Genomic DNA, 17,885 nt, shown 5'->3' on the forward strand with positions numbered 1-17,885 from the left:
TAACATTTCATTAGACAGTGGCATGTTTTCTACATCGGTAGGGTTTTTTTGAGTTTAGGTTACGATGCAATAGCAGTTCTGTATACAGTCAATTTTGCATGTGCCTGTTTTTATATGGTATTAATCAATGGTTTATAATAACTACTAATTTTTATTATTATTGGTTAATGGTTTCTAGGTAGATGCCCAGGTCAAGGAATCTGTCAAGCTAATGCTTTTTGGTGATCAACAAGAAGACTTTTCCCAATCGCTTCTCCAGTGGGTTACATCCAATTTTGTGAGCAAACGTGATCTGCAAGCTGTATTGCAGGATCTAGAGAAACAGATCCTCAAGAATATTACTCTCCATATGTCTCTTACAAAAGAAAAGCTAACATCTGAAGTAGTAACAAATGCTGTGGCTAATGCAGGGATTTCTGGCATCTCAGAAGCGGTGAGTGTGTTCAAGGTCTTGAAAGTTAAACTAAAACTGTAAAGAGTCCTTTTTATAGGCATTTTTGAAGCATGACTGTAAATATACATTTAGTAATTTTAAGAGATTATAGGAACATTAATTGAAATGGGGAGAACTACAGAAAATGCTTTTTGAAGTGTCTTCTTACGTTGTTGGTTGCTTGTTGTGAATGTTTGTTTTCTTCAAAATGTGCTATCTTGAAAAACAAAGAATACCCAAGAAAAAAGTATACTGAAGAAATGCAGCTCAGGGTCTTGGGAAGGTAGGAGAAAGAATGTAACTTTTGAAGAAAACACCAGTTGAGATGTCTTGAACAGAGACTTTCAAATACTTGTGATGCAGTGCAGCCTCTCAAAGATGCTCACAGCCACACAGATGTGTATATATCAATTATTTTATTACTTGATACGGTTAAAAATCTTGCTCTTTCTATTCTCTTTGGTGTGTACCTCTCTAGCAAGTACAAATTATTGTAAACAATGCGCTGAAACTCTACTCTCAAGACAAGATTGGTATGGTGGATTTTGCCTTGGAATCTGCAGGTAAGTAGTAGAGGAAACACTGCTTTTACTATTTACGTTATTTATAATATTTACCAAAAACCTCAAAATGGAGACTGCATCCCTGTCTGTTGCCTGATCATCGCAATCTATGCATGTTGTTTATAGGGTTATGTATCAGCCTAGTTATGCATGGACGGTGATAGAATAGTTCTTCTGAGCATGTGTACAACTGGATAATAGAGAACACAGTTCTGTTGGGGTGCAGTGTACACACCACTGAACTCGCTAGGGAATAAATGGATATTTTTCAGTCCTCTTACTTTAATGTGGTCTTAAAATAACATTGTATTTGCTAGAGGCATTGTATCCCCAGGCAATTATTAGACTTTAACAATATCATTAATAGTGTTTTCTCAGGAAAATACCAGTTATATACTTGAAGCTTTGTACAAATCTCTGTCTTATCTTTTTTGAGGTGGCAGCATTCTAAGTACTCGCTGTTCTGAAACCTATGAGATCAAAACAGCTTTAATTAGCCTGTTTGGAATTCCTCTGTGGTACTTCTCTCAGTCTCCAAGAGTGGTGATTCAGGTAATTAAAGCCCAAGTAAACAAATTCAGCAAAGTTATTCTGTGTTGGGTGGTTTGGATTGTATTTTGGATGGTGGCTGTTTCTGCCAATGATATGCTGGGGAGACATGAACACTTTAAGCTGTTCCCCAGAGCGGGTTTCTTCTTAAGTCTTACTCTAGCAAAACCGAGACCCTTATAGGAGGCTGGGGTGGTGCATTGGAGTTCTGTAAAGTGTGAGCCACTGGGAGGGTTCCTGTTGAGAAGTAATCTCGAGGTGGGTCTTCAAAACACTACTAGTGGTTGAGGAGGCTGTGCTCTCTTCCTGAGGAGTTCTACCAAGTAGAGTGTATTCTGCTGCCACTTACTGCTTAAGACTGCCCCTAATAATTCAGAATTTATTACAATTCATTATTACAAAAAAATAATCATTACAAAATACTTCTGGGAGTCATTTTCTTGTTGTGTCCCATTCTATTCTCTCTCCTTTTTCCTGTCTAGCCGGACATGTATCCAGGAAACTGCTGGGCTTTCAAAGGATCACAGGGATATCTTGTAGTTAGACTTTCAATGAAGATCTATCCAACTGCCTTTACAATGGAACACATAGCAAGAACTCTTTCACCAACAGGGAACATCACCAGTGCCCCTAAGAATTTTTCAGTATATGTAAGTCTGTCTCTGAACTTAAGCTGATGTTTGTATGCAAAAAAAGAATATTTGTGTTACCTGTCTTGGAAGACAATGACTTGAGGGAGGACAGCTAGGAAGATAAACTGTTGCAATCAATGCTCTTAAAATTGCTTATATTTTTTAATGAGCTTTGAGATTAGGAATAAGAAGTGGTACAACTAATTTCGACAGAGCTGTTTGATTTCTTTTGCTTTATCCAGTAGTAAACATTTTTGGAGAGAATGATAGGGTTTAATTTGGTGTAGTTCTTTAATACGCTTTAGCTGTTCCATCCTTCCTCCACTCCCTCCTCCCAGAATTTTGGCTCTTCCTCTTATTTAGATATGCCTTAAATCTTTTTTTAAATTGATTTTTAACATGCACCACAGTTGCGTAGGCATGATGGCAGAACCAGCATAGTTGTGGTATCTATCTGAAAACTGTCTGGTTCTGTCTGTTGATACTCGGTTTTATGTAGACGTGCTTCTGGTTTTAGTTTGCTTTCAAATTCGATGGAAGGAGAAATTTTATCCTGTTGTTACAGGGTCTAGATGACGAATATCAAAAAGAGGGCAAGCTTCTAGGACAGTATGTCTATGATCAAGAGGGAGAGTCACTGCAGATGTTTCCAGTGATGGTAAGTCTGGATGATAAAATTCAGGATGTTAGTAGAAAAATACTTGGTAGTGCACAATGAGCAGTGAAAGAAAAAGGCCTCGTTCTCTGTTGGGTGCTGTAGAAGCTGAGGCAGAAAATATCTGCCTGTCTGCCTCCAAACCTATGGTCCAGATAGATTAGAGGGGAGGAAAGGCTTGTGCTGTCCAGACACAAATACTATGAAGATGCTAACTTTGAAGAGTCTTGCTTCATGCTGCTTCTGACTCCCTTCATAAATAAGTAGCTGTAATGCAAGGAAGGTCCTGTTCAAGGTGGCAGAAAGTTCCTGAGGTGTGACTTAGTTACTAACAGAAGTTGGTAGTTGCAGGAATCTAAGAAAGCAACTCCACCGGCACCAGTTTATTCTAGAAATCTAACTCTGTCTTGTGTTTGGTTTTTCCTTTTCCAGGAGAAAGAAGAAAATGCGTTCCAAATAGTGGAGCTGAGAATTCTTTCTAACTGGGGACATGCAGAATATACATGCCTTTATCGGTTCAGAGTGCATGGGAAACCTGCCAAATAAACTACACTACAGCTTGGGTTGTCTGTTGTATATTTTGTTCTCGATTTGTATATACCGCAAAGCCTAGAACACTGGAATCTTTAAAGGATGAGGATGCAGGATATATACTGCAGAACTATTGATCCTCTGATAAAGGCAGAAGACTGTCAACAAAACTGTATAAAACCAATTTTTATTTGCTCTAATGCTCAGCTTGTAATTGCCAGTTTGCTTTATATTTTTGTGTCCATGCTGAGAGAAATAATGCATGCAAACTGCTCTGGTTCATAAAGCCCAGCTGGCAAACAAGTGACTCCTATTTTATTACAAATGAATGTATAGGTTTTTTTAAAAAGAATAAACCACACTTTCTGCAACTAGGAATCTGTTTTTTTTAATCCAGGACTGAACTGCATACTTCTGCTAGCTTGGCACCATGAGCCAAAACCATGGTACATCTTGGACACTGACTCTGGCTGGAGGCGTCCTTCAGCTGACCCTTGGTTTTGACCTTTTTGGTGGATCCACAAGGGCTCCTTTGATACATGTTGAATTTAATTAATAAATTAATATTACTGTCAGGGAAAGTTAACACAACCAAAACTAGTTTAAACACCAGCTTTACTGTAATTTATGGCCATGGATTGCTTTAAAAGTCAGGGATAACTTTCAGTAATTGAAGTTATTTTAAGGGTTTTTACCATAGCATCTTGGCCAGTTTGTTGTTCTTTAGTGTTAATTCCAGGTTGACCTTGAGGTACTGACCAAATGGATCAGAGCTGATAAGCCTGCTAAATTGCTTAGTAAACATTAAGATTGTTTAATTGCTGTATTTTTTGTCAAAAGTGATCTCTTGGGACATTAATTCCTTAGGCTGGTTCATTATTACACTCAGTAAATGTTGTATGACGAGAATGCATTTACCAGAGGACTTCTGCTCAGTCCTGCTGCGTTGAAATATATGGGCAATCTTTAGATCATCTGAGAAACTTTTAGTCAGGTGTAAGAAGACGAGTGATGTGCTCTCAGAAACAACATTTCCACATAGAATGAGGTAAAAACTACTCAGTGCCCCTTTGGGGACAGCTGCTTTGAACAGCCCTTTCAGAAAAGATTCCTGAAATGTCTGCACAATTTTTATCTTGCTGTTGTAATGCATTTTATAGCTACACCCGGGGCTGCCGACTGATGTTCTGAGCAGAGCTATGTATGTTGCACAACAGTCCTTGAATGTTTTAAAAAACGTCTCCATGTGAAGAGCTCCTTTTCACTTCCAGGGATGGAATCTACAGCCTCCACAGCGGACGGAGCTGGATCACACATGTACAGATGTTTTCATATTATAGGTTACATATTTAAAGTTAGAATTATCCTGTATAAATTGAAGTTAGGTAGCTGGGTGGGAATATTTTGAATAACACTAATTTATTTTTTAAAAAAAGCAAGATAGGACTTTGTGCAATGTATTTTTGTAAATGCTTTTCAAGATGTCTGTTCTTTGCTGCCTCCAAACCGATGAGATGCTATTGAAATGTTTAAATAAAGAGTTTTAATTTTTTTGGAAAGTGCATGTACTATTTGAAATGAGAAATAAAGCTTCTTTTCTCTATTTGAGTCCCCTTCCCTGGAGGTGTTTAAGGCACGGGTGGACGAGGTGCTAAGGGGCAGGGGTTAGTGTTTGAGAGGAATGGTTGGACGCGATGATCCAGTGGGTCTCTTCCAATCTGGTGATTCTATGATTCTACGATTTTTGGTCACCTGCTTGATAACTGAGGCTCTCAGAGCCTGCAACGTTAAACCCCCCTCACTCCGCCTTCCCCGAGCGCTGTAGGCAGAAGGGAAGGAACAAGCCCCACAAGCTCGCGCTGGGAGCTGGTTCTCAGCTGTTTCTAAAGGCTGGCGGCTGGGTTTATTCTTCAAGCCCCGTTTTCCCCGTGGGCCCCGCTCGCTTTTCCCCGTCCTGGCTGGCTGCGGGCTGCAGGCACCCAGTTCGGGCACGGCCGAAGGCTGCGGGGAGTCCCCGTGCCGGCCCCGCTTCCAGCTCCGCCTTCAGCCCCGCACGGGGAGAGGCTGGCGGCGCCGCCCTGTGACGTCACCGCGCGGCCGCCACCGCGCAGCCGCGTCTCTTGAGCCTCGGCGGCCGCCGTCGGGCCGGGCGGAAGCCGGGCGGTGAGGTTGGCCGCGCTCGGCGGCTGCGCGCGCCCCGCCCCGCCCCCTCCCTCCCTCCTTCCCCCCCCCCCGCTCCTCCTCCGCGTCGATGGCGGCCGCGATTATGGCGGCGGCGGAGCAGGAGGCCGCGAAGGGCGGCGGCAGGAACCGCGGCGGCGTGCAGCGCGTGGAGGGCAAGCTGCGCGCCAGCGTCGAGAAAGGCGACTACTACGAGGCGCACCAGATGTACCGGACGCTCTTCTTCAGGTAAGGGGGGGCCCGGCCCGGCCCGGCCCGGCCCGCCGCCCTGCCCCTCCCCTCCCCCGCCCGGCCTTCCAGAGCCTTCCCCGCGCCCCGCCCCGCGCCCGCCCCGCGGTGCCCGCCGCTCCTGCCCGGCCCCGCCGCCCGTTCCCTCGTTGGGCCCCGGGGCGGTGGGGGGGTGGATCGTGAGGCGAGCCGCTGAACCCCGCGGAGGGGCTGCTCCCCCCCCGGGCGCCGTCACGGCCACCGCCGCCTTGAACTCCGTGTCCTACGGCCCGCGGAGGCCGGGCGGGGCCCGCCGGGTGTCCCCGGGCTCGGTCCCCTCGGGCTCGGTTCCCCCCGGGTTTCAGACCCCCGAGGGATCCCCTCTCTGGTCTCCAAACCCCCCAGGATCCCCTCCCTGGTCTCCAAACCCCCCAGGATCCCCTCCCTGGTCTCCAAACCCCCGAGGGATCCCCTCCTTGGTCTCCAAACCCCCAGGATCCCCTCCCTGGTCTCCAAACCCCCGAGGATCCGCTCCCTGGTCTCCAAACCCCCGAGGATCCCCTCCCTGGTCTCCAAACCCCCAAGAGATCCCTTCCCTGGTCTCCAAGCCTCCGAGGATCCCTTTCCTGGTCTCCAAACCTCCGAGGGATCCCTTCCCTGGTCTCCAAACCCTCAAGGGATCCCCTGCCTGGTCTCCAAACCCCAAGGGATCCCCTCCCTGGTCTCCAAACCCCCGAGGATCCACTCCCTGGTCTCCAAACCCCCGAGGGATCCCTTCCCTGGTCTTCAAACCCCCGAGGGATCCCCATTGGGCTCCAGACCCCCAAGAGATCCCCCAACCTGGCCTCTGAACCCCCGAGGGAATATGAGAAATATCCCTACAACCTGCTGTGTAACAAGGAACTTAGTTTTATTGCAAACCTTTTTAGTTTGTTTTGTTTTTTGGTTACACCATAACTTGCGGTGAACACCATCTTTCTCACCAAAACTTAAAATGTAACCCTTGCTTTCAGGGGCACAGAAGCAAGTATTTGGCTAGGGGCTTCCGCAGCTGGTCCCAGCTTGGTTTATTTGTGGTTCTGCTGGGGAGGATACGTGGGAAAACTGCCTCTAAGTCTTGGAAGCTGCCTCGTGTGTCACCTTTCCTCAGGCCTCCTTTGAGTTACAATGGGAATAGGCCTGTATCCATGGAAAAATAGCATCTGGGAACATGGGGAAGAGAGTCCCTGGTACATGGTCCTGCTGCTGCTGCCAGTGCACATTAAATAGCCCTACACTTCATTCCAAGCACTGTTAAGCTGAAGTGGTTGTGTTGTGCTGTAGCCTTCTAATGGGATCAGTGAGGGCACCATCAAGGCCCTAAGTCTTACATTGTGTTTGAGAATAAATCTAAATTTAAGACAAGGCGTAGTCTATTTTATAGTAAGGATTATGTGATGTGATGGCTGCAGTGGTGAAAGATGACTTGGCTCAGCAGGTCACTTCTCATCCAGTCTTCTCAGTGTATTGAGTCACATGCTTTGCTTAAGCCTCCCCGAATTAATTTGGAATCAAAGATCCTGTGTTTTCCATTTTAAGTGCAAGTGAAAGGAGGTGCTCAGTTAATGAAAAAGTAACGTTTGTTTAGCAAGGGTGAGGATTTTCTTCAAGGCAAAAATAGGTACGGTAACTGTGAAACATGTGAAAGTCACTGAGGCCAAAAGGAGTCCTGGATAGTCTTGTATGTCCTTGGCATGTTAAACGTCAACAGTTTCCCAGAGGCACATTCAGGTGGATTGAGATGATCTCAGCTGTAGAATTGTAATTGGGATAGCCAGTGCTTACTTGTTATAAACGCCACCGTCCTGTAAAACATGAATCTGCTCTGTCATGAGCATGTTAAACTTGAAATCCTGACTCAGGGTTTCAGAAGTCATCAACTGAGCTGTGCTTGAGGGTGGAGGAGGGGAAGAAGTGGAGGAGGAAGGATTACCATAAGCCTGTCTCCTGCAGACTTTTTATCCTTCCCTGTGATCTAGGGAGCAGGTGGGAAGCTGCTGTTCCTCCCTGACCCAGAGCAGTGAGTCTGGTGCTCCTGTGAACAGGGGTACTTGTGCCAGTGTTATTATGATACAGGCTGGCTGGGTTGAGCTCTCCTCTGTTTATATTTGATCATTGAGTCAAACTTCCAAGTTTAACATCTCTTTTACATTGTTTCAGTTTTCCTTATGCTTGGAGATACTTTTTCTGGTATTAATGATGGGTTCCAGAATTTCTCTCATTCTAAATGCCACTTAGATCAATGTAATGAATATTTATTTTTATTTAAATAACCCAGTTTTAATAAAAGTGCTTTAAAAAAAAAACCCAACTCTTTTAAATGTATTTTATATTGTAAAGCCCTTTTCAGCATCTTTTAGTATCTGCTATACTATTTCCAGATTAGATGCTCCTAAACTAGGAATTAGAAATCTGCTGAAAGCCAGATTTGTGGAAGTGGATCCACTCTGAGATTTGTGGTTGAATGCCTAGAAAGAAACCTAGATCCAAACCCAAGTATAGAAACGCTGGGGCTGCTGCCCCGTATGACTGGTATGAATTGTTGAGGATACTTATTCAAAAAGCTGTTGTACCATAGTACAGTTCTGCTCACTGTTTTGGATAAAAGACCTTAGGACTTTAGGAAGACTGGAGGCAGGATGGGAAGACTGTGTCTCCTCCCATGCTTGTTTGATCTGACTTTACCAGTAGGACCTGTCCCTGGGACTGCCACGTGTGATGGGAATCTCACCTGCAGCGCAAGGGCTTTTGGGATCCACTGTTGCTCATTTTCCCTGTGGTTACTGGGACCCCTCTCTGTTAGCATGTGGGGATCCTCGTGCATCGAGTGTCCTTGCAGCTGCAGGAGCAGGGAGTCCGCCCTGACTGCTGAGATCAGAGAGGGGTGAAATGGGGGCACAGCACGACCGGGAGTTGTAGAGGACAAAACGAATATTGCAGACACTAAAGCAGCTTATCCTTTTGGTATGAGTAAATTGGCTGCTGTTATTAACTACTTGGAACACACTTTTTGAGAAGCAGTTAAGAGAAATGGAAATTGGGAACTGTACCTAGTGCCACACCTTAAGTGGAAATGCAGTGTTTGTGACTATCTGAGACCATTAGTTACCGATAGTGGTGATGTGCGAGAAGCTGCAGTCACAGCACCATGGTAAGAGGCTCCTGCTCTTGACGTAACCAGTGGGAAAAAATTCTTTTATTCTTTGTTTCATGGTGAATTCTTAAGGGAGGAAGATGCAAGCTGCAGCAGGTGTTTTTTTGAAGCATTGTATTTGAGAGACCAGACTTGTTGTCTTATGAGAGCCCACCGGAAACAAGCTGCATTGGTTCAGCAGAGGGCTGATGTCCCCTGACAGAACGTGGTAGTCATCAGAGAGACTTAAACTGAGAAAGGAGACATTGATGAGGAGGGAGCTGGAGTCACTTGGGTGGTGCTGGGTGTGCAGGCTATCGAGGGTGTATTCCAAAAACTGTCTCATTGTGCTGGCTTTGGGTTTGGGAAAATTTGCTGTGACGATCTGAGTGGTGTAGTTCAGTGCATTGGCATCTTTTATTCAGGTGGACTCCTGGGATTCTTTTCTTTCTTTCAGCCCATATCAGGTTTGAAGCTTTTGGTTTTCATTCTTATACCCTTTGCTTGTATTCCATCAACTCTGGAGCAGAAACAGATTGTAGCTTGCAGCTCAAGTTACATCATTAATGAAACTAACCCGATTTAAAAATAAATCCCTTATTGCCTTCATTTTAGTGCTCTTTAATCCTTCAAATGGAAGTAACTTTAAGCATACACAGCTTATTTAGTGGTAATTTTTACCAAGGCTTTGGTATTGTTTTCAGGTATATGTCACAAGGAAAACATGCAGAAGCACGAGAACTCATGTATTCAGGGGCTTTGCTGTTCTTCAGTCATAATCAGGTAAGTTGCTGCATTTGTGTGTGTGGTTTGCATGGTGGTTGTTTTTCCAAGATTTTGAAGGGCATATGGTGAATTCTCGATGGTAAATGTTTGGGGTAGTTCCTTTGTTCTTTTGTTTTGTCTCTTTGTTGAGCCTTTCTCCACAAAGGATTGTGCCAAACTGGAACATAAAGCAGAACTGTTTGTGAGCATCCAAACAAGAAGTGTAACCACATTTGTTTTGCTTGAGTATTAAACCTGCCTCTGACAAAGTTTTGGTTGCTTTTTTCTTTTATGTACTGATCTGTTCATCACTACCAGTATGTATCTGTTTTGTAGCAAAACAGTGCCGCAGATCTGTCCATGCTGGTTTTGGAGTCTTTGGAGAAATCGGATGCAAAAGTAGCAGAAGACCTTTTAGGTGAGGTGACCATGGTGCTTGATTTGGTGCTGTTTAGACGTGCTTGCACTTCACAGTGACTATTGTTAACAGTCTTGAAACCTGAAATCCTTTTTATATGCCTTCCCACATGGAGACAGTCAGACAGAGCCTGTTCTGCATTTGCTTAGATCAGCTCTGACATCTTGCATCCTGTCTGTGACTTCTGGTGGTGCTTTTCTGATCTACAGCCCTCTGTCTCTCACAGCTTCCCTGTGAATGGCAAGCAGTCCCACAACCCGTAGTCTTTCTTCTTCCTTGGAACTGCATGGTCCTCTGGGATATCCTGCCCCAAACCCTGAGGCAGGGAAGCTGTTACCAGCTGGCTGTAAGGTGCAGCGTTTGGCTGGAAGGGATCCTATGAATGTTGCTGTCTGATAGATGCAGAGATTGATTTGATGTATGAGAAGTGGCTCAAGTTCAAAGTCACAGTTTTGTAAGGTGTCTTATGAAGGCCGTTAAGGGAGCTTAAAAAACACAGTGGGGGTGTAGCTTAGGTGCTGTGTCTTAAAGATGCACTGGAATCTACAGGTCATCTTGTTTCTAATAACACTAAATATATGTGAATCTTATTGCTTCTAGAAAACTTGGCTAAATTGTTTAGTCTAATGGATCCAAATTCTCCTGAAAGAGTGGCTTTTGTATCCAGAGCACTAAAATGGTCTAGTGGGGGATCAGGAAAGCTTGGACACCCAAAACTACACCAGTTACTAGCAATTACCCTGTGGAAAGGTAAGAAAAAACAACTTACTTTTCTGCATTTTGTTTTGAATATGTGGAAAGTATGATATTATAAGGAATCTACTCTGGAAATGATCTAAAGAAGCCGAGATGTAAATAATTGATTTCTGCTATTACCTGATTTTTGCAATAACATCAGCTTAATGTTACTAACAAAAGAAACCCACCTAGGGCTATAACTCTGTATTAGTGCAAGACCTGAAACGCAGCTGCTGTGAAGCTCTCAGGAAACAGAAGGTTGACCCTTTAGACATGGAAGTAGTCTCATGAGTCATTAGAAGGAAAATCTGGAGGGAGCAAAGCTGTTCTATTGTTTTGTTTTAAAATCCATGGTAAACATGGGAAAGATTGAAATGTATCACCTAACATCCAAAACAGTCTTTGGATCTGTAATTAGGTACTTTTTGAGATGTTGACCCACAGGCTTATTCCAGAATGAATGCTGTTGCCCGTGTTTTATTTGGGATTTTATCACTTGTAATAGGATGTAAGATAAATCAAAATTGCACTAAATAATTACTTTAGAGTGATAGCCTGTAAAGCCGTATGTTCAAAACATACGAAGGTGATTGAGAACAGTTCAATAAATGCCATCTCTTCTGTGGTTTCTCATGAATTAATAACTGTGCAAGATGATTGCTTGTTTGTTTTAAATTTTTCAGTAGCTGCAAAGTGATGGTAGTGGTTTCATATAACAGTCTTGACCCAGTGGTCAACATTCCAGCTCATTGCCACGTGCAATTCCATAGCTGTTCTCATGGGACTTAAGTTAGTTCGATGGTTGCTGCCAGCCAGGAAGGGAGGTTGTTCCTCAGCATATTTAAGTTAGAAGCTGAGATACAATTAGGATAAGAAACGGTTGCATTCTGAAAGTAAAAATCCCCATTTTGTAGCTGTCTGCTCGCCATTGTTGTGAAGAGCAAAATCCATACATTTTCTTAGGCTGCAGTTTTATGAGAGTTTCATTAGAAAAGGCTCAGATTTTTAAAACAAAACCCTTAAATTCAAAAAAAGAGCAGCTTTCCCGTTTTGATTTATCACTGCAGTCATTTTGCATGACGGTTTGATTCGAGTTAAGTTCTAACAAATCATTCTCATTTCTTACACCTTTTTTCTGTGTAATCGCTATTCTGTTCAGCATATGGGGGCACATGTAATTTTGATAGCGAGAGTGGGCTAAGCTAAAAATAGGAAATGCCTTCTTTCTGTGCAGTTAGAAAGAAGGATGCTGAAGGTGCTGTTTGGCTTCTTGGGCTGCGTGCTCTAATACAGAACTCTGTTCCTCTCCTAAGTGCTGACAGCAGCACATCAAGCGTCAGCGTGCTGTTGGACAAAATGATACGACCATGGCTCAAGCTCTTTGTCCCAATGGTAGCCATATTTTGTGGTGGCAGCGAGTAAACAGTGTTTTTAGCAGTTGTTCAGTTGTATTTAGGATAACATATTTATTATCTTCCATTATAAATTCTCTGTAACTTATAAAGGAAAAAGCCCACTCTCTTTTTGCTAATTATTTCTATACCTTGGGTGTAGCTCTTGCTCCACCAGGTGTAGTGTACAAGCCTAACAAATTTGTTTATTATGTTCAGATTTGATGAACTGATTTCTTAAAAGTTATTTTCTTTTTTCCTTTTATAGAGCAAAACTATAGTGAATCTCGGTATCACTTCTTGCACTCCACAGATGGTGAAGGATGTGCAAATATGCTAGTAGAATACTCCTCATCCAGGGGATATCGCAGTGAGGTGGACATGTTTGTAGCACAGGCAGTACTACAGTAGGTGTTAATTTTTTTTTTTTTTACTATTTTGCTGAGGTGACACTGTGTTTGAGGCCAATCTAATTTAATAATGATAGCTGTAGGTTAACCATGCATCTTTTTCAAAAGAAAGTGTGAAACTGGCCAGAGCTTCTAAAACTCACTTTGTGTGGTAAAAACAGGAGAAAACCATCTCAAAATTGTGTGTTGAATTGGTCAGATTGGGAAGAGAAAAGAAAAATAACATGTTAAAGTTGAAACCTGAATTCACATTAATTGCCTGAAGAATTACTGTAATCTCTTTGACCCAGAAAGCACAATTCTTAGCTTTGTTAACACCACATTATGTCTAGTTAGGGCTTACCTTGATGTTCTTACCAAGACTGGACCTAAGCAGGCTCTATATTTACTTTTAGTGTGTTAACTTCCTCTCATTCTTGTCATCCTAAGGGACAGTTTGTCTTGGGTCACCCTAGTCTGTGAGCAGCAGTGCGATAGTTCTTGGTTAGACAGAGTTGCTGGTGGCTTTCATTTGCTTTAGGCAGCTATTTTTTGTAGGAGGTGGGAATGCAAGCTATTATGTGACTTTGCAGAGCTCATGTACGATTAAGGTTGACAAAGCCAATTTTACTGTGTTTAATCAGCTGATGGCTTTCTTCAGTCAAGGAAAGCAGCTCATGGAGGAGTCTTGAGGAGGAGGTGGAGACAGGACTGTGCAGCAGGGAATCAGGAGGGAGTAGGTGTTGGGAGAGAGGGAGGAGGTGAGAGCAAGTCTGTCTGTCTTTTGGCAGCAGTGAGCTGTCATGTCAGATTTGTCCTGCTTTCCATAGCGGGTTGATATAAATTGCAGTGATTTTGAACAGAAGAAAATCCTTTATGGAAATTCAGTATATGCAGGACCCTTAAATGATTTTAGGAAATTTTATTCTGGAGAATTGGAAATTCTGGGGAGAAGTTAAGAGATTAATTTTTTGAGTATTTATACAGCACTGCTATTACATCCTTTACTGTCCTTTAGCTCAAGTACTGTACTAAATCCTCTTACATAGCAGTTTATATTCTAGTGAAAATAATTGCAGCTCCTTGCTCAGCAGTAAGGCAAAAGAGCCCAATGTCCTTGCACATCTTAAGAGAGAGGATTGGAGGGCAGCCTGCAACTGAAAATGAGACTGCTCATGGCAGCCTTCCCAGTGCTTGCTGACAGCATTTGTCCCAGATAAAGTCTCTGTGGGACTTGCAGAGATTGTCAGTTAAATTAACTGGACCTGAACAAAGTTTGAATCAGTTTGGAAAATGGATCTGTTAACTGGTGATAAATGGCTTGGGAGCTCAAAGTGTAGCTTTATTATGAGACACTTAGACACGTGTCAAACTTATTAATGGTCCTGATGCTGTGTTATTTTGAGGTAGTGCTAATCGAATGACAGAGTCTCTGGACGCTGACAGATACATAGTGAAAGGAGATGTGTTTAGGAGTCGATAGGGCCAGGAGAGAGGTATTTAATTCGGTTTTTACCTCAGCATAGTAAACTCTGGGCCAGTAAATGCAATATCATGTTTAATCCGAATTATGTAGTGGCCTGTCTTTCCACATTTTGGTTTAATTGATGCCCTTTTTTAGTAATTGTCCTGTATACAGACTGCTTAGATCACAGTTAAACTCATTCTATTAATATTTAATGTCAGTTCTCCTTCCCAAGCTGCTTATTCCACATTGTATTCTAGTAGTGATTTTCCCCTTCCTTGGTTGATAGCCAAAGGTGTTACATCTCTACCTTTGCCATCAGTTTAAGCCCAGGATGACTTCTATACACAAGTGAAGTGAGATTGTTGAGCTTTTGGCTTCTCTTTTTCTTTCTGCATGTAAAACTACTTCTCTGCCTTTTTTTTTAACCTGCCGCTATTCTGTTTCCTTTTGCAGATTTCTCTGCTTAAAAAATAAGACCAGTGCATCAGTTGTTTTTACTACATACACACAGAAACATCCTTCAATAGAAAAGGGTCCACCCTTTGTTCAACCACTGCTAAACTTCATCTGGTTTCTGTTATTGGCAGTTGATGGGTATGTCTGATTTTTCTCCTGTTGTTCTTGGTTTCTTTTTCAGTTGTTACTGAGGTTACATCTTTTGTTTTTTCCTTTCCAGAGGAAAACTAACAGTATTTACAGTATTGTGTGAACAGTATCAACCTTCACTGAAAAGAGATCCCATGTATAATGAGGTGAGTTACTCGTAATCATGATTTAACCTACAAAATTAGTTAAATAATAACTGATTGTCTCCTCTTCTGTGACTTGGAGATAGGAGGCTTGTGTGGTGTGGCTGCTGCCCATAGTACTTCTGCCTGTAAACAAAGTAGCTGACGTTCTTCATCTTGTGCCTTTTCAGTACCTAGATAGAATAGGACAGCTTTTCTTTGGTGTTCCACCCAAGCAGACGTCGTCCTACGGAGGATTGCTAGGTAAGACTTATACCAATGATTGTTTATAGATACACCAGTCTTTTCAGAGCAGTGGGTTTTATAAAATGGCTCTGCTGGAAACAGAGGATTTGTTTTAACGAATATACTAGTTTTTTCATAGCCTGTAGGAAGTCACTGCTGTAGAATACAAGATGAGTTGGTTGAATGTGAAATTAATTTGGTGAAGCTAGTAGACTTTTCATCTTTGAGAAAGGGAGAAGCACGTAAATGACACTACTAGTTACTTTTTGTCATTATGCTTTAACTTCCAAATATAAAGAAAAATCCTGTTTGTGTTAAAGCCTAACTTCTTCAGACTTAAGTGCTGATTTTATTTTAAGTCTGGACTTTGGTAGAGACCTAACTTGTGCTGATATAAAATGAATGTTCCCGAAGTGGAAGTTCTGAAATTATTACTGTCCTTCTACAAGAAAGTAAAGGGAATGGAGAAATTCAGCCCTCATTTCCTGGCTTTTGAATAAAATGTGAGCAAATTGAACTGGGTTTCAATTTGTTGAAATCCAAGTGTTTGTAAAATTGTGTAAAATTTAATGCGTAAATTAGATGTTTTCCTTGAGAACTAAGCTTCTCTGCTTGTAAACTGAACTAAAGCTTTACCTGTAGGTATCAATTCACTGATTTGATGAAAAACATGAGCATCAGAGATCCCATATGAAACAGTGTTTCAGCAATTCAAACATCTTTAAATTGAATAAAGCAGGGAGAATGCAGAAATGCCTTGAAGAAGGTCTTTATAGCGTGATGCAGGCCATTGCTGGGTTTTGACAGTTTCATGGCTGGAGTATGTTTTTCCTCATTGGGTTGGGTCTTTCCTGTCATGCTGCAACTGTAGTACATTAGTACATGACTTCAGCGGATATTTTCCAGTGTAGTCTTAGAGAAGAAACAGCTGTATCAAAATACAGCTTTCCGAATCAATATATTCTTAATGGAAACCAGCGTGGGAATACTAATGTCCTGCTGAGACTCTTTTACTTCAAAAAAAAAAAAAAAAAATTTTTTTGCATTGTTGAAATCTGCACCCTAGCAGGTTGGTAGGAGAATAGTTGAAGTTTTTGACATGAGAATGTAAAATTAGCAATATTTTAACTGTCCTGTATTTTATTCTAGGAAATCTTTTGAACAGTCTGATGGGAACTGGAGAAGATGATGACACAGAAGATGGTCAAGAAGACAGCAGTCCTATCGAGCTCGACTGAATGTTGTTGTCATTGGGTGCCGTGTAAACTTGATGATTTGACGACTCCAAAGACAGTTCTGGAATTTGAATCCTGCAGTTGTTTCTTGGTGCCTAAAAGGGCTCCTCTGGTCTTTTAGAAATGGTTGCTGAAATGTTTATAATGTTTGGTCTATATTATTTATGTAAAAAAAGAAAGAAACCAACAAAAAGTAGCCAAATGAACCAATCAGAACAATTGTTAGCAGGTTTCCGATACAGTGGCTGGTGACTTTGATTAAAATAGTCTTCTGCGTTTCTGATGCAGTATTCCCTTTTGCACAGTAATTCAATAATGCGTAAATAATATGGATCTTGTGCTTCACGGTCTGCCCAGTATCATCTTTGTTACGAGAAAGCCTCCTTGACCTCTACCACCTCCAAGGAAGATCTCGAAAGGCAGTGTGATCAATTGAATAATTTATTTGTGAGGCTGGTGCCAAAAGTACTGCGAGACGAGCCAAGCAGCATAATTTAAGATGCACATCCAAGAGACATCGATACCAAGAACTCAATTCCACTGCCGTGAGTAAAATGCACGCTATTCATACTGCCTTTCACGCCACTTTAGGTCTGGCTTGGGCTGAGCCCATGCATGTGTTCAACCAATACTTCCTGAAAAGCACAAGATTGAATTGCTCTTGGAAAACAGGTAATTGGCTTCCATGTGGATCTCTCTTGCCTAGGTATAAAAATTTGGCTTATGGCTCTACTCCTTTGGAACAGATTCATTTTCAGTGTAAGTTCACAACCATACAGGAAGGTGACGGCATTATAAATGAAATGATTTGCCGTGAGCCAAGTATGTGTTTGAACTGCAGCTGTATGTAAAGAAAAGGGATACTGCAGAACTTTTGATTCTTTTATGATATATTTATTTTTCTTGGGTGATTGATTCATTTAACACTTTCTGTAAAAAAGAATAAATCAATAAATAATGGAGTAACTTCAACCCCAGTGGTAGGCATAGCCATTCTACATCTCCTCCTCTTTAAGACAGCACAGCGGCTGTCAGTGGTAACAGATGAAATGGTGGGGAAACGCTTTATTTTTTCACGATGAAAATAAAAAGGCTTAGATTAATAAACAGCAATTGTGCATGGGGAGGGAGGGATTAATACAAATTTATTGACTGTATGAAAAAAAGAAAAGGCAATGAAAGGAAGACTTTGTGTTAATTGTGAAGTCTCAAATAAACACTTTATACCAGGATGTGCAATACTGCTGCTTTCTAAGAGTTTTGTGAGTAGAGTGCTTGCTTTCCTTGCTATTTTTTTTCCCCTTTTGCGTTTCCATGGTGCTGCAATGCTCTCTGAATTAAAGGCAGAGTTTTAGGCATTGTATTGTCTGGGGCAGTAGGGACAGCTTTGACTGAGCAAGTTCAGGGAAGAACCTCCTACCTGGGATGATTCTGTAGACATTTAATAAATTATCTGGGATGCTGACAGCAGGTAAGAGCCACCTCCCTTCCTTGCCTGTGGTGGGGCAGCTGGAGGTGTCATAGATGTCCAGCAGCAATGGCCCCCCCCTTGCCTGGCATGTCTGTGAGCCCAGACACAAAATA

General features: G+C 42.3%; 2 protein-coding genes across 8 annotated transcripts in view; both read left to right on the forward strand.

The window, feature by feature from the left end:
- SUN1 (Sad1 and UNC84 domain containing 1) overlaps nucleotides 1–4,966 on the forward strand; it is a 29,036-nt gene extending 24,070 nt beyond the window's left edge. For all 7 annotated transcript variants that reach the window (XM_069870443.1, XM_069870444.1, XM_069870445.1 and 4 more), the window contains 6 exons: nucleotides 179–433; nucleotides 912–996; nucleotides 1,433–1,548; nucleotides 2,028–2,195; nucleotides 2,743–2,835; nucleotides 3,265–4,966. In XM_069870443.1, coding sequence (XP_069726544.1) covers nucleotides 179–433; nucleotides 912–996; nucleotides 1,433–1,548; nucleotides 2,028–2,195; nucleotides 2,743–2,835; nucleotides 3,265–3,378 — 831 coding nt within the window. In that variant the 3' untranslated portion in view covers nucleotides 3,379–4,966. The remainder of the gene's footprint in view (nucleotides 1–178; nucleotides 434–911; nucleotides 997–1,432; nucleotides 1,549–2,027; nucleotides 2,196–2,742; nucleotides 2,836–3,264) is intronic.
- A 627-nt stretch (nucleotides 4,967–5,593) lies between these two features.
- On the forward strand, nucleotides 5,594–17,558 carry GET4 (guided entry of tail-anchored proteins factor 4). Its single transcript, XM_069869744.1, has 9 exons — nucleotides 5,594–5,772; nucleotides 9,628–9,706; nucleotides 10,025–10,106; nucleotides 10,707–10,856; nucleotides 12,504–12,642; nucleotides 14,546–14,686; nucleotides 14,769–14,844; nucleotides 15,012–15,084; nucleotides 16,216–17,558. Exons 1-9 carry the CDS (start codon nucleotides 5,615–5,617, stop codon nucleotides 16,302–16,304), a joined length of 987 nt encoding a protein of 328 aa, XP_069725845.1. The 5' UTR covers nucleotides 5,594–5,614; the 3' UTR covers nucleotides 16,305–17,558.
- Nucleotides 17,559–17,885: the final 327 nt, after the last annotated feature.

The sequence above is a fragment of the Phaenicophaeus curvirostris genome, chromosome 16 (genome assembly GCF_032191515.1).
Source record: "Phaenicophaeus curvirostris isolate KB17595 chromosome 16, BPBGC_Pcur_1.0, whole genome shotgun sequence".
Taxonomy (NCBI): domain Eukaryota; kingdom Metazoa; phylum Chordata; class Aves; order Cuculiformes; family Cuculidae; genus Phaenicophaeus; species Phaenicophaeus curvirostris.

Bases quoted from the DNA above. Each gene is read 5' to 3' on its own strand.
- GET4 (XM_069869744.1), top strand. From the start codon at position 5,615: ATGGCGGCCGCGATTATGGCGGCGGCGGAGCAGGAGGCCGCGAAGGGC. The intron at 5,773-9,627 runs GTAAGGGGGGGC...TATTGTTTTCAG, and splicing joins TACCGGACGCTCTTCTTCAG to GTATATGTCACAAGGAAAAC. The intron at 14,845-15,011 runs GTGAGTTACTCG...GTGCCTTTTCAG, and splicing joins GAGATCCCATGTATAATGAG to TACCTAGATAGAATAGGACA.